A 16,945-nucleotide genomic window follows, 5' to 3' on the forward strand; every position below is an offset into this window, starting at 1 on the left:
ACACATTTACTTCAACAATTCTAAAACTGTGGAGTTTTGTCTGACATAAAAGTGAAAACTGAACTGAGTAGGGTGGCCAGACGTCCGTCTTTAGGCCGGACCGTCCGTCTTTTCAATGTCTTGTCCGGCGTCCGGCGCAGCATCAAGCCAGACGCACATTTGTCCTCCTTTTAGAGACGATGAGCGGAATTATATAATATCGACTTGCCAGACTGGAAGAGCAGAGTTCTAGAATAACGTTTTGTAGGGAAACTGCAGATCTGTGCTGCACACTAGTAATCTACAATAAAGAGTCTATGGCTCGATGTTTTTTGGCATGCAATGCAAACTCCGCACCGCGAGGCGTTGCGTTCTAGAACGCATTGTGCTCTATCCTTTGATGATCTTCCTGGCGCCTGCCTAGTGCCCTGCCCCCCTGGCCCTGGCTGGGACTTGGAAACACGAGTCTGTCCGGTAGACCAGCTGCTCACAACTTAACTTGTTAGGATATGGATGACAGTGCAAATGCACATCTACTATATCTACATCTACTACAACAGATACACTGAGAGGATTGTATTTATTTCGGACAGTTCTGTCAGCAGACGAGTCGACTTTGATGATGCCGAGGCGAATAGCAATGCTAACACATTCAACTGTACTGGCCAGGCTACGTCAAAAGTATTGATCAAATGTTGTGCTTTTTGGTACTCAGCACCTTAAAGGAACAGTCCACCGTATTTCCATAATGAAATATGCTCTTACCTGAATTGAGACGAGCTGCTCCATACCTATCCGAGCTTTGCGCGACCTCCCAGTTAGTCAGACACAGTCCGACGTGCTGTCACTCCTGTTAGCAATGTAGCTAGGCTCAGTATGGCCAATGGTATTTTTTGGGGCTGTAGTTAGATGTGACCAAACTCTTCCGCGTTTTTCCTGTTTACATAGGTTTATATGACCAGTGATATGAAACAAGTTCAGTTACACAAATTGAAAGGTAGCGATTTTCTATGCTATGGAAAGTCCGCACTATAATGACAGGCGTACTAACACCTTCTGCACGCTTCAACAGTGCATTGATATCTGAGCTCCGTATCAATGCGCTGCTGAAGCGCGCAGGTGTTAGTACGCCTGTCATTATAGTGTGGATTTTCCATAGCATAGAAAATCACTACGTTTCAATTTGTGTAACTGAACTTGTTTCATATCACTGGTCATATAAACCTATGTAAACAGGAAAAACGCGGAAGAGTTTGGTCACATCTAACTACAGCCCCAAAAAATACCGTTGGCCATACTGAGCCTAGCTACATTGCTAACAGGAGTGACAGCGTGTCGGACTGCGTCTTACTGACTGGGAGGTCGTGCAAAGCTCGGATAGGTACGGAGCAGCTCGTCTCAATTCAGGTAAGAGCATATTTCATTATGGAAATACGGTGGACTGTTCCTTTAAGTTTAATTTCAGTGGTTTGTTAACTCCACAATGTTTTTAATAAATATAAATACTGTGTGTTCTAGCCAATTAAGAGCTAATACATGAATTATAATAAATACTATGAATGCTTTGACCTTACTCTTTTTTCCCCCACAATCATAATATTTAACCCTACAAAATTGCGATGTTGATTTCACCAAACTTGAGTGACTTGCATAAAAATAATCCATTCTCAATCTTGCCACTGTGGTTTACATAAAAATTTTGAGGGCTATGAATCAGATGGGATTTGCCATTATTCACCCTAAAATTGATTAGAATGCAGGAAATTGCATCTAAGAAATACAAAATTTTCTGGGGGAGGGCCCCCAGACCCCCCGTCCAAATAATGTCCTCCTTTTTGGTGTTATGGAAATGGTCACCCTAGAACTGAGTGTATTGCTCAGCTACCTGAAGTATTGGCATTATTTACATTTCATTATCTTAAATTACATTAGAATGTAGGGCTTTTAGTTCTGTGTGAAGACTATGTATTAGAGAGAGTGTGTGAGAGTGTATTATTTGTGTGTGTGTGTCTGTGTGAGTGAGAAAAAGAGAGAGTTATGAGAGAAAGAGAGTTACTCAAACAAGCCCGTTTAGTCAGCCCTGCACAGGGCTGCCTGTGACAACGTAGTTTTGAATGTTTCTCAAAATGCTAACTAAAATGTAATAGGCAATGACAATGAAACATTTCCCCTTGGAAAGTTGGCATGACACCGCTGAACGGTCTGCCACTGCACTGACAATATTTTCTCACCTTCCCTCCTTCTCTTTCCCTGCTCTTCTGTTGGCTGTCCAAACCTTAATTTAGTTTGTTGCAACATTTTCATTTTGCACTCAGGTAAAGCTCTATAATGTGATGTGACTATTAGCCTACGTTAGGTTAGGTAGGCATATGTGATAGAGCGTAGACTACACCCTGCCTGTTTGATCCAAAACCCAACTTCCCCGGCCGACACTAGTATAGGCTACGTCGCGTGATGTTGCGTTAGACATGGCAACGATAGAGATAGAGGCTGAGAGATTTCAGATGACATTAGACAAATGTGAATTTTATTGGGGGGAAATACAGATGACGTGGATGTGGATGCTGCGTTTTACATTGATCACTGCTCGAATTCAGCGTAGACCAATTTTAAATTTCTGAAAAAAAATACTGAAGACATGACCTCGGTGTCCTCAATGGTAGTTACGGCCATGCTAACTGCATGTCTTTGAGGGAAACCGGAGCACATGGAGGAAACCCACACAGACACAGGGAAAACATGCAAACTCCACACAGAAAGGCCCCTGCTGGCCACTGGGCTCGAACCCAGAACCTTCTTGCTGTGAGGTGACCGTGATAACCACTTATACCACCCATATACTCTGGTGCAAAAATTAATGACCAGAGCTAATATAACCACTCTTCTGTTACCACTGCAGTTAACAATAACAGTAATGATAATAAAAAGCCATGTAATATATATTTTTATGCACACACACACACACACACACACACACACACACACACACACACACACATTCATTACTGCCCCTCTTGCTGCTGTTCCTTGACTGTTTATATCTGGTTACATTGTTTGCACATTCACACATTACTGCCCTTCTGCTGCTACGTCTGATCATTGCCTTATTTTTGTATTACACTACCTATTTTGCACTACATTTACCTTTATATTGTACTATACTGGGTGTTTTTCTTGTTGTTGCTTTTGCTTTCTTTGTTTTATTTTTGCACTATATTGCCTTTACTTTGTATTACTTCTTCTGCCTATTTATTTATTTGTAATTGGCATTCACGGTGGACAGCAAACTAAGAATTTCATTGTGCAAGAGGACATCCTGGGCGGCACGATGGTGTAGTGGTTAGCGCTGTCGCTTCACAGCAAGAGGGTCCAGGTTCGAGCCCCGTGGCCGGTGAGGGCCTTTCTGTGTGGAGTTTGCATGTTCTCCCCGTGCCCACGTGGGTTTCCTCTGGGTGCTCCGGTTTCCCCCAAAGACCAGGTTAACTGGTGACTCTAAATTGACTGTAGGTGTGAATGGTTGTCTATGTGTCAGCCCTGTGATGACCTGGCGACCTGTCCAGGGTGTACCCCACCTTTCACCCATAGTCAGCTGGGATAGGCTCCAGCTTGCCTGCAACCTTGTAGAACAGGATAAAGCGATAATGAGATGAGAAGAGGATGTCCTTACTATGCATATGACAAACACTTTGAACTTGAACACAAAGAGGAAGGAGGGAAATTTTTATTGACTTTTTTTTTGAAGAAGAGAATTTTCTTCACTGTGGTTGGGTTGAAGTAGTTCCTCTTCTTAGAAACAGCCTCCCCAGCCTTGGAGAACACTCTCTCACATGGGACTGAGGATGCTGGTGAACATAAACACTCATGTGCCAGTTGGTATTGGTGGGGGTAAACATGTTTTTGGTTATTCCCATATTGAAATGGATTCTCAGTTCTTGGAAGGTTTGTCTCAGTTAAATAACAATTCATGAACCAATAAATACGTACTACAGCTGGTTGCAGGTTCAGCTGCTGCTCCTGAATAGGCTGGGAGCTGAACTGAGGGTTCACTGAATGTTTCATTGCACTTCAGTGTTCTTACTTTTCACATGACATTCTGCTCTGAGTCACTGTACTGCTTCATTTAACTTGTTTTGGCTTAGAAAGCCATGGTTTTTGAACCATAATTAAGTATTAATTTTAATTAGTTAAGTTAAAAGGAACTACTGTATACATACACATCTTCCCTCGTAGGTAGAACATCAGTGGGATCCAACACGTGTGAACTCCCTCAACCCCACATTTTCCACTATTGAAAATGGCTGAGTGTCCTTAATGACCATGACCGAAGTCCTCATCTATCTCATCTCATCATCTCTAGCCACTTTATCCTGTTCTACAGGGTTGCAGGCAAGCTGGAGCCTATCCCAGCTGACTATGGGTGAAAGGCGGGGTACACCCTGGACAAGTTGCCAGGTCATCACAGGGCTGACACATAGACAACCATTCACACTCACATTCAATTTAGAGTCACCAGTCAACCTCACCTGCATGTCTTTGGACTGTGGGGGAAACCGGAGCACCCAGAGGAAACCCATGCAGACATGGGGAGAACATGCAAACTCTGCACAGAAAAGGCCCTCACCGGCCATGGGGCTTGAACCCAGGACCTTCTTGCTGTGAGGCGACAGCACTAACCACTACACCACCATGCCGCCCCATCCTCATCTATCACTTGCTTTTTTTGGAATCTACAGTACAAGGGTGTTATATTTCAGTGAAATGTGGCATGATTTTGATAATACTTGTGGTGCTTGAAAGTTTGTGAACCCTTTAGAATTTTCTATATTTCTGCATAAATATGACCTAAAATATCATCAGATTTTCACACAAGTCCTAAAAGTAGATAAAGTCAAGTCAAGTCAACTTTATTGTCAAATATGCTATAGGGGAGAGCGGGGTAAGATGAGCCAGGGGGTAAGATGAGCCACCCCCTGTTTCTAAGAAACAGTAAACAAATGTGACCATGTGACCACATTCAAAGGGGGCCGGGACCATTTACTTACACTTGTGGAGAGGAGCACCACATGTCAAACTAGGTGAGGGACATATTTATAAAAATGTGTTTTTGTGCTTTCTAAGTCAATTCCATGTTTGTCCACAGTGAAGATGATTTAGAGAAGACAAAAGTAGAATAATATTTAGACACATTAGGGTTAAGTTAGTGGCTTTCTAAGCTATGATATGAATGCTAATAAAAATAATTTTGATTAGCCTAATCCCCTTTATTAGCATTTTTCTACAAAATGGTGGCCATGGGGTAAGATGAGCCATTAGATGTGGGGCAAGTTGAGCCACTGGCTCAACTTACCCCATTGGTGGCTGAGCTTACCCAATATGGATGACACTTAAGTTTTCACATTTACTGGTCATATATGACAACAACATATATATATATGACATCAGATGAGGAAAACCAGTTGTTAGATGTGGGGGATTATGTTGTGGCAAAATACACGGGGAAGAAGAAAGTGCATTTCTTCATTGGCCAGATAATCAAATTGGATGTCTTCGAAATAGAGGCAAGATTTCTCAAAAGAAGCCGGTCATGCCATGGCTCTGCAAGAAAGCCAACCTTTGTCTTCAAAGAGAAAGATGAGGCTGTCCTGTCAAGACAGGATATTGTGAAAAAATTGCCCCGCCCCTTTACTGTTGGGGGGACAGCACGGAGGGAAAGTCAAATGGTGTTCCCTTGCCATTTGAACGCTTGGAACATTGAATAATGATGAAATGATTGAATGATTGATGGAATGATTGCTGCATGTTTTAGCAATGTTTTAACCTACTGAAAGAAATAAGATTCTTTTGGCACTGTTCTACTGTTTTAGTAATTTCTATAATATAGTATATCTCTCATTCCCTCTCTAACCATCCCTCTTTCTATCTATCTACGCATATATCTCTCTCTATCCATCTATCTATCCCTCCCTATCCCATCTCATTCTATCACCTCTCTCTTCATCTCCCCTTCTCTATGCAACGGCCCTATCCCCCACTTGATTGACTTAACTTGATTCATTGATTGCATTTCTAATAATAAAAGTTGTTTACTTTGTTAACCTAACATGTTTTGTGTTGGCTCAATTTACCCCACACAGTGGCTCATCTTACCCCATGCATGGGGTAAGTTGAGCCACTTGACATTTTTTTTTCAAGAGGTAATATCACTCTAACCATAAGAGCTTATCAATTATGTTTTGCTCAGATAGTAACAGTACACTTTGAAATTTGGTATGGTGTGTAGACTGGAAGCAAAAATGGCTTTAACGTAGTTATGATGAAAAATGTAAAAAGTGGCTCATCTTACCCCACTCTCCCCTACATGGTCGACATACAGCACAGATGAAATTTCAGTCCTCTCTGACCCACAGTGCAAACAGGCAATGCAATAAATAAAAATAGAATAATTGAAAAAACAAACAAAATAAACAGTATAAACACTCTAGATAAGAACTAGACATAGACTAAACACTCAGACAAACAATATAAACAGTATAAATAAACAGTATTATAAAGAGAACCCAATTAAACAAATAAAACAAAAATATCACACTTGGTCATTTATATATTGAGGAAAATGATCCAATATTACATATCTGTGAGTGGCAAAAGTATGTGAACCTTTGTTTTCAGTACTTGGTGTGACCCCCTTGTGCAGCAATAACTGCAACTAAACGTTTCCGCTAACTGTTGATCAGTCTTGCACATCGGCTTGGAGGAATTTTAGCCTGTTCCTCCATACAGAACAGCTTCAACTCTGGGATGTTGGTGGGTTTCCTCACATGAACCGCTCGCTTCAATTTCTTCCACAACATTTCGATTGGATTAAGGTCAGGGCTTTGACTTAGCCATTCCAAAACATTAATTTATTCTTCTTTAACTATTCTTTGGTAGAATGACTTGTGTGCTTAGGGTCGTTGTCTTGCTGCATGACCCACCTTCTCTTGAGATTCACTTCATGGACATATGTCACATTTTCCTTTAGAATTTGCTGGTATAATTAAGAATTCATTGTTCCATCAATGATGGCAAGCCATCCTGGCCCAGATGCAGCAAAACAGGCACAAACCATGACACTACCACCACCATGTTTCACAGATGAGATAAGGTTCTTATGCTGGAATACAGTGTTTTCCTTTCTCCAAACATAACGCTTCTCATTTAAACCAAAAAGTTCTATTTTGCTCTCATCTTTCCACAAAACATTTTTCTAATAGCCTTCTGGCTTGTCCACGTGATCTTTAGCAAACTGCAGATGAGAAGTAATGTTCTTTTTGGAGAGCAGTGGCTTTCTCCTTGCAACCCTGCCATGCACACCATTGTTGTTCAGTGTTTTCCTGATGGTGGACTCATGAACATTAGCCAATGTAAGAGAGGCCTTCAGTTGCTTAGAAGTTGCCCTGGGGTCCTTTGTGACCTTGCCAACTATTACACGCCTTGCTATTGGAGTGATCTTTGTTGGTCGACCACTCCTGGAGAGGGTAACAATGGTCTTGAATTTCCTCCATTTTGTACACAATCTGTCTGACTGTGGATTGGTGGAGTCCAAACTCTTTCGAGATGGTTTTGTAACCACCCTGATCAACAACGCTTTTTCTGAGGTCTTCAGAAATCTCCTTTGTTTGTGCCATGATAAACTTCCACAAATATGTGTTGTGAAGATCAGACTTTGATAGATCCCTGTTCATTAATTCTCACCACTTTCTACAGAGGCACTATAGAAAGCATACTGACTTCTGCATTTCTGTCTGGTCAGGAGCCTGTAGGGCCTCTGACTGGAAGTCCCTGCAGAGGGTGGTGAAGACAGCGGAGAAAATCATCGGGACTTCATTTCCTCTGATAGAGGATATTGCAGAAAAATGCTGCCTGACCAGGGCTTGCAACATCAGCAGAGACACCTCCCACCCCCACTATGGACTGTTCTCGCTGCTGGTTTCTGGAAAGAGGTTATGCAGCCTCCGGAGTAGAGCAGCCAGGTTCTACAACAGCTTTTTCCCACATGCCATAAGACTGTTGAACCAAAATAATCCCCCACACACACACCACCACTACCATCTAGGCAATATACTTTATATTCAGGCAATAGACTTTATATTGTATATAGGACTTTATACTCAGTTTACTTTATATATATATATATATATATATATATATATATATATATATATATATATATATATATATATATATATATATCTTGCTTTCATATCTTCTATATTTATTACATGTAAACTGAACTATTTCAAGCCTATTTTTTGTTTTAGTTTTGATGATTATGGCTTATAGCTCATGAAAATTAGAAATCCAGTATCGCAAATTATTAGAATATTTCCTAAGATCAATCAAAAAAGGATTTATAATACAGAAATGTCAAACTTCTGAAAAGTCTCGTCTCGTCTTCTTCCGCTTATCCAGGACCGGGTCGCGGAGGCAGCAGTCTAAGCATGGAAGCCCAAACTTCCCTTTCCCCAGACACCTCGGCCAGCTCCTCGGGAAGAACACCGAGGCGTTCCCAGGCCAGCCGAGAGACATAGTCCCTCCAGCGTGTCCTGGGTCTTCCCCGGGGCCTCCTCCCGGGGGGACATGCCTGGAACACCTCCCCAGGGAGGCGTCCAGGAGGCATCCGAAAAAGATGCCCGAGCCACCTCAGCTGGTTCCTCTCGATGTGGAGGAGCAGCGGCTCTACTCCGAGCTCCTCCCGAGTGACTGTGCTTCTCACCCTATCTCTAAGGGAGCGCCCAGCCACCCTGCGAAGGAAACTCATTTCAGCCGCTTGTATCCGCGATCTTGTTCTTTCTGTCATTACCCAAAGCTCATGACCATAGGTGAGAGTCGGAACGTAGATCGACCGGTAAATTGAGAGCTTCGCCTTTTGGCTCAGCTCCTTCTTCACCACGACGGACCGGTAAAGCGACCGCATCACTGCGGAGGCTGCACCGATCCGCCTGTCGATCTCACGCTCCATCCTTCCCTCACTCGTGAACAAGATCCCGAGATACTTAAACTCCTCCACTTGAGGCAGGACTTCTCCACCAACCTGGAGAGGGCAAGCCACCCTTTTCCGGTCGAGAACCATGGCCTCGGACTTGGAGGTGCTGATTCTCATCCCAGCCGCTTCACACTCGACTGCAAACCGCCCCAGTGCATGCTGAAGGTCCTGGTTTGAAGAAGCCAACAGGACAACATCATCCGCAAAAAGCAGAGATGAAATCCTGTGGTTCCCAAACAGGATTCCTTCTGGCCCCTGGCTGCGCCTAGAAATTCTGTCCATAAAAATTATGAACAGAACCGGTGACAAAGGGCAGCCCTGACGGAGTCCAACATGCACTGGGAACAGGTCTGACTTACTGCCGGCAATGCGAACCAGACTCCTGCTCCGTTCGTACAGGGACCGGACAGCCCTTAGCAAAGAGCCCCGAACCCCATACTCCCGAAGCACCCCCCACAGAATACCACGGGGGACACGGTCGAATGCCTTCTCCAGATCCACAAAGCACATGTGGACTGGTTGGGCAAACTCCCATGAACCCTCGAGCACCCTATGAAGGGTATAGAGCTGGTCCAGTGTTCCGCGACCAGGACGAAAACCGCATTGTTCCTCCTGGATCCGAGGTTCGACTATTGGTCGAATTCTCCTCTCCAGTACCCTGGAGTAAACTTTCCCTGGGAGGCTGAGAAGTGTGATTCCCCTATAATTGGAGCACACTCTCCGGTCCCCTTTCTTAAAAAGAGGGACCACCACCCCAGTCTGCCACTCCAGAGGCACTGTCCCCGACCGCCACGCGATGTTGCAGAGGCGTGTCAAACAAGACAGCCCCACAACATCCAGAGACTTGAGATACTCAGGGCGGATCTCATCCACCCCCGGTGCCTTGCCACCGAGGAGCTTGCAAACCACCTCAGTGACTTCGGCTTGGGTAATGGACGAGTCCACCTCTGAGTCATCAGCCTCAGTCTCCTCAGTGGAAGACATGACGGTGGGATTGAGGAGATCCTCAAAGTATTCCTTCCACCGCCCGACAATGTCCCCAGTCGAGGTCAACAGCTCCCCACCCGCACTGTAAACAGTGTTGGCAGAGTACTGCTTCCCCCTCCTGAGGCGCCGGACGGTTTGCCAGAATTTCTTCGAGGCCGACCGATAGTCCTTCTCCATGGCCTCCCCGAACTCCTCCCAGTTCCGAGTTTTTGCCTCCGCAACTGCCCGAGCTGCAGCACGCCTGGCCTGCCGATACCTGTCGGCTGCCTCAGGAGTCCCGGAGGTCAACATGGCCCGATAGGACTCCTTCAGCTTGATGGCATCCCTTACTTCCGGTGTCCACCACCGGGTTCGGGGATTGCCGCCACGACAGGCACCGGAGACCTTGCGGCCACAGCTCCGAACAGCTGCATCCACAATGGAGGTAGAGAACATGGTCCACTCAGACTCAATGTCCCCCGCCTCCCTCGGAAGCTGGGAAAAGCTCTCCCGGAGGTGGGAGTTAAAGACCTCCCCAACAGAGTGCTCGGCCAGACGTTCCCAGCAGACCCTCACCATACGTTTGGGCCTGCCAGGTCTGTCCAGCTTCCTCCTCCGCCAGCAGATCCAACTCACCACCAGGTGGTGATCAGTTGACAACTCAGCCCCTCTCTTCACCCGAGTGTCCAAGACATAGGGTCGGAGATCAGATGACACAACTACAAAGTCGATCATCGACCTCCGACCTAAGGTGTCCTGGTGCCACGTGCACTTATGGACACCCCTATGCTCGAACATGGTGTTCGTTATGGACAAACTGTGACTAGCACAGAAGTCCAATAATAAAACACCACTTGGGTTCAGATCGGGGAGGCCGTTCCTCCCAACCACGCCCCTCCAGGTGTCACTGTCATCGCCCACGTGAGCATTGAAGTCCCCCAGTAGCACAATGGAGTCCCCAGTCTGAGCACCCCTCAGTACCTCTCCCAGGGACTCCAAGAAGGCTGGATACTCTATACTGCTTTTTGGCCCATAGGCACAAACAACAGCAAGAGCCCTCTCCCCAATCCGAAGGCGCAGAGAGGCGACCCTCTCGTTCACTGGGGTAAACTCCAACACATAGCGGCTGAGCTGGGGAGCTATAAGGAAGCCCACACCAGCCCGCCGCCGCTCACCACGGGTGACTCCAGAGAAGTGGAAAGTCCAGCCCCTCTCGAGGAGCTGGGTTCCAGAGCCCAAGCTGTGCGTGGAGGTGAGCCCGACTATCTCTAGCCGGTACCTCTCAACCTCCCGCACAAGCTCAGGCTCCTTCCCCCCCAGTGAAGTGACATTCCATGTCCCAACAGCCAGCCGCTGTGTCCGGGGATCAGGTCGTCGAGGCCCCTGCCTTCGACTGCCACCCAATCCACACTGCACCAAACCCCTACTGCTACCTCTGTGGGTGGTGAACCCACAGGAGGTCGGGCCCACGTCACCTCTTCGGGCTGAGCCCGGCCGGGCCCCATGGGCAAAGGCCCGGCCACCAAGCGCTCGCATACGAGCCCCAACCCCGGGCCTGGCTCCAGGGTGGGGCCCCGGCTGCGTCCTTCCGGGCGACGTCACGGTCCTGGATTTTTTCTCCATAGGGGTTTTTTGGTGAACTGCTCTTGGTCTGGCCTGTCACCTAGGACCTGTCTGCCTTGGGAAACCCTAACAGGGGCATAATGCCCCCGACAACATAGCTCCTAGGATCATTCAAGCACACAAACCCCTCCACCACAATAAGGTGGCAGTTCTAGGAGGGGCTTCTGAAAAGTTTGTTCATTTATTCATTCAATACTTGGTTGTGGCTCTTTTACCACAAATTACTGCATCAGTGTGGCGTGGCATGGAGGCATTCAGTCTGTGGCACTGCTGAGGTGTTACTGAAGCCCAGGTTGCTTTGATAGCAGCCTTCAGCTCATCTGTATTTTTGGGTCGGGTGTTTCTCATCTTCCTCTTGACAATACCCCATAGATTCTCTATCAGGTTCAGGCCAGGCAAGTTGGCTGGCCAATCAAGCACAGTAACGTCATGGTCAGCAAACCACTGGGTAGTAGTTTTGGCACTGTGGGCAGGTACTAAGTCCTGCTGGAAAAGGAAACCTGCATCTCCATAAAGCTTGTCAGCAGATGGAAGCATGAAGTGCTCTAAAATCTCCTGGTAGATGGCTGTGTTGATTTTGGACTTGATAAAATACAGTGGACCAACACTAGCAGATGACATGGCACCCCAAATCATCACAGACTGTGGAAACTTCACACTGGACTTCAAACACCTTGGATTCTGTGCCTCTCTTCCTCCAGACTCTAGGACCTTGATTTCAAAATGAAATGCAAAATTTACCTTCATCTGAAAAGTGGACTTTGGACCACTGAGCAACAGTCCAGTTCTTTCTCTCCTTAGCCCAGATAAGATGCTTCTGATGGTGTCTCTGGCTCAGGAGTGGCTTGATATCAGGAATGTGACAGTTGTAGCCCCTTTCCTGAAGACATCTACAGTATGTGTGGTGGCTCTTGATGCACTGACACCAGTCTCAGTCCACTCCTTGTGAAGCTCTCCCAAGTTCCTGAATCGACTTTTCTTGACAATCCTCTCAAGGCTGCGGTCATCCCTGTTGCTTGTGCACCTTTTCCAGCCAGCCTTTTCAGCAATGACCTTCTGTGGCTTACCCTCCTTGTGGAGGGTGCCGATGATTGTCTTCTGGACAACTGTCAAGTCAGCAGTCTTCCCCATGACTGTGGTTGTGAACTAGACTAAGAGATACATGGTATTGTTTTACTGAAACTTGAAATGAAGTATTTGAATAATTTGAGATACTGGATTTCTGATTTTCATGAGCTTTGAGCCATAATCATCAAAATTAAAACTTGAAATATTTCACTTTACATGTAATGAATATAGAATATTCATTACATAACTTAATTCAAAATGTTTACCTTTTTTAATTCAATTATGATTTAAAAAAATAAACTTTTTCCACAACGTTCCAATTTTTTGTGATGCCCTAGTGTGTGGATATATATGCCTAATGGTTAAAGAAGCAGCATTGAGACCAAAAGTTTGCCGGTTCAATTTCCTGGATCAGCAGGAATGGCTGAAGTGACCTTGAGCAAGGCACCTAACCCCCAACTGCTCCCGAGGCTGCTCTGGGTATGTTGTACATCGTTCTGGATAAGAGTGCCTGCTAAGTGCCAGTTGTTGTTTTTTTGTGTGTGTATGTGTGCGTGTGTGTGAGTGAGTGAGAGAGAGAGAGGCGGCACGGTGGTACAGTGGAAGGTTGTGAGTTTGAGCCCAGTGGCCGATGGGGTCCTTTTTGTGTGGAGTTTGCATGTTCTCCCTGTGTCTGTGTGGGTTTCCTCCAGGTGCTCTGGTTTCCTCCCACAGTCCAAAGACATTCAGTTAGGTTAACTGGCTCAAAATTGCCCATGTGTGTGAATGGTTATTCCCCAAGCCCAGAAATGGGAGGGTTGTGTTAGGAAGGACATCTGGTGTAAAACTGTGCTCCACTTAATCTGACATGTGGATCAATAGGGTCCTTCATGGACCCCAAACTGGCAATCGTGCTGGACAAGGAGGAAGAAGAAGATATGAGAGAGTGAAGATAGGAAGTTTATCTTCGAATGCTGAATATATTTCACGAGTAAGCACAGCAAACAAATGAAATATTTTTCAACACAAGAAGATAAACTTCATATCATCACATCACCATGTAATATTCTTTTTATTATATAGACACATCCACAAAAAAAGCAACTAAATCAAAAGTATTTTAATTTTTAATCGGTTTGCCATTTTGACAATGTGCATCAACTCAGGAGGAAAACATTGGAAGTGACATAATCAGAGTAAAGATATTGGAAATATGTCACTGAGGTCCAGGATATGGCGGCACGGTGGTGTAGTGGTTAGCGCTGTCGCCTCACAGCAAGAAGGTCCTGGGTTCGAGCCCCGGGGCCGGCGAGGGCCTTTCTGTGTGGAGTTTGCATGTTCTCCCCGTGTCCACGTGGGTTTCCTCCGGGTGCTCCGGTTTCCCCCACAGTCCAAAGACATGCAGGTTAGGTTAACTGGTGACTCTAAATTGACCGTAGGTGTGAATGTGAGTGTGAATGGTTGTCTGTGTCTATGTGTCAGCCCTGTGATGACCTGGCGACTTGTCCAGGGTGTACCCCGCCTTTCACCCGTAGTCAGCTGGGATAGGCTCCAGCTTGCCTGCGACCCTGTAGAACAGGATAAAGCGGCTAGAGATAATGAGATGAGATGAGAGGTCCAGGATATGTTTCAGATGAAAAATATGAGTTTTTCCAACACGAGAAGAAAATCTATTCATCTGTTATCTGCAACTGCTTATCCTGTGCAGGGTCGCGGGGAAGCTGGAGCCGATCCCAGCTGACTATGGGCGAGAGGCGGGGTACACCCTGGACAAGTCACCATATCATCACAGGGCTGACACAAAGAGACACACAACCATTCACACTCATATTCACACTTACGGTCAATTTAGAGCCACCAATTAGCCTAACCTGCATGCCTTTAGACTGTGAGGGAAACCGGAGCACCCGGAGGAAACCCACGCGGACACGGGGAGAACATGCAAACTCCACACAGAAAGGCCCCCGTTGGCCACTGGGCTCAAACTCAGAACCTTCTTGTGTGAGGCGACAGTGCTAACCACTACACCACCGTGCCCCCAAGAAGAAAATCTTCATATCTTCAAACCAAGGTGTAATTTTCTTTTTATTATTATATAGACACATTCCTAAATAAAAACTACCCAAGTGAATCAAAACAATTCATTGATATCCTTACAAGTAAGGATATGGAAAATATGTTACTCAGGTCTCAAACAAAGTTCATATGAAAAATACAAGTGGCAGTAAATTTATTTCCCAGTAAATCACTCATGTCTAATTAATTAAATTAGAGAGAGAGAGAGAGAGGGAGAGAGAGATAGATAGAGAGATACTGATATACTGTGTGTTTTTGTTTGTTTGTTTTTTTAAACACAGAGAGATTCCAGGTGGTTGGTCCAGAAGCTCCTCTTGTTGCTGTAGCTGGTGAAGATCCAGTTCTGCCCTGTTTTCTCAAACCCAGCACCAGCGCTGTGGACATGACAGTGGAATGGATGAGAATCAAGGAAGTGGCTTCATTAGTGCATCTCTATCAGGATCATGAAGACAGAAATGAAGAGCAGGCTCAGCCCTACAGAGGAAGAACATCACTATTTAAAGAGGAGCTACAGAAAGGCAACGCTTCACTCAAACTCTCAGCTCTCCGAGTCTCTGATGAAGGAGAATATAAGTGTTTCATTCAGGACAAATTCTGGTTTGATGACATCACTGTTCACATCACTGTCGAGGGTAAGATCCATTTCTGCACTGAAGCTTTATGCAGTGAAATGTGTTTTTGCTGTTCTAACTCACCTGATTTAACTCAGGAAGGGCTGTTAATTAGCTGAAGGGGAAACACTAAAACATGCAGGACAGGGCCAAACCTGAATGTACAAAGAATTTGTTGTTAATTTATAGAGATCCTACAGTGCACATTTACCACAGTGGCCCTGAAGGGCAAATCACAACAATAACACCCAACAGCAAATCGAAAATACAACAACATTAACTTCTCCCAGAAATAGTAGGGATGTGCTATCAGTAAGGATCATCTCTGATTCTCCGAACACACTGTCTGTCTTTGTAACTGGAGGGAAATGCATCACACACGTCATTTGGTCCCAGGCCTTGCAAACAGTAAAGCAACGAGGCCACAGGAAGAAGGAATATTGACGGAGAATACACTGAGGTACATCTCAATATCAAAGAGTATCCTATGACGACTTTCTCAATATTCCTGTTTCCTCAGCTGGGGGAGAAAGTACATCCTCTGCTTTGCTTTCTTAGTGATGACAGTATTGTTCCTTTCCCTCTTCAAGTCCTTGCAGATGATCGTGCTGGACACAATGCTCTCTATTTATTCTCTCCTGATGTGTCGAAATCATCACTCCAGCTCTGTGTTGCATCTTCTCTGTTTTTAAGATGAAGAAATCAGTTCCATCACAAAAATTTGACAATTTTCAGTTAATTATCTCATGATCATTTAGACTGTTTGAAACCTTTCCTAAAAATACATGTTTTGTGTCTGACTACAGCTGTTTTATCAACTTCTAACTCATTGGAACTTTTCTTGAACTCTCATGAATTTGAGCACAATCAGGAATTAAGAATCTTAATCACTTCTTTTAAAGAAATGAACCAAAATGTAATCTCTCTCAGAATTCTTTTGACTGATTTCATACTCAGAGGTTTTATTAGACCCAGATTGTGACTCAGATTGTGGAAGGTGCATCTACAGAACAGGAAAAGCAGTGAATTGCATGAAGCTCTGAGCACTCAAAGACTGATCATTTAAGTCCAAGAAAATGTCCAGATGCTTGAGCCTCCTGTAAAATCTTAATTGTTCAATTTACATGCCAGGAAGCTCCTTCACTGTCTAAACAGGCAGCACCTCATCAGGATGTGCAAGTTTGACAGCAGCCAAAGTTTCCCCAAATCCCATCCCAGTTTACCAAAACACTCTATGCCCATGAACCCACCAGATCTGCTCCTTTATCTAATAAATATCTAGTAATAAAACACTTGACTAAACAAATGTTTTTAGCATAGACTTCAAAACAGAGACTATGTCTGGGTCCTGAACACTCATTGGAAGGCTTTTCCATAAATGTGGGGATTTTGTATAAAGAGGCTCTTCCCCCTGCTGAAGCCTTCATGATTTGAGGCAGCAACAAATATCCTGCACCTTTTGACCGAAGTAGTTATGGCAGAACATAAAAGTCCAGAAGTAGCTCAGGTACTGTGGTGCACGACTGTTTAGTTCTTTGTAGGTCAAGAGTAGTATTTGATAATCACTGAGAAATTTGATTGTGAGACAATGCAGTGTGGATAAGACAGGGGTGATTTG

At 45.0% G+C, this 16,945-nt stretch overlaps 1 protein-coding gene across 2 annotated transcripts in view; it reads left to right on the forward strand.

The window, feature by feature from the left end:
• LOC132871474 (butyrophilin subfamily 1 member A1-like) overlaps window positions 1-16,945 on the forward strand; it is a 68,070-nt gene that overhangs the window by 17,525 nt on the left and 33,600 nt on the right. For both annotated transcript variants that reach the window (XM_060905691.1, XM_060905780.1), the window contains one exon: window positions 14,998-15,348. In XM_060905691.1, the coding sequence (XP_060761674.1) occupies window positions 14,998-15,348 (351 nt within the window). The remainder of the gene's footprint in view (window positions 1-14,997; window positions 15,349-16,945) is intronic.

This window comes from Neoarius graeffei, chromosome 1 (genome assembly GCF_027579695.1).
Source record: "Neoarius graeffei isolate fNeoGra1 chromosome 1, fNeoGra1.pri, whole genome shotgun sequence".
Classification (NCBI taxonomy): Eukaryota; Metazoa; Chordata; class Actinopteri; order Siluriformes; family Ariidae; genus Neoarius; species Neoarius graeffei.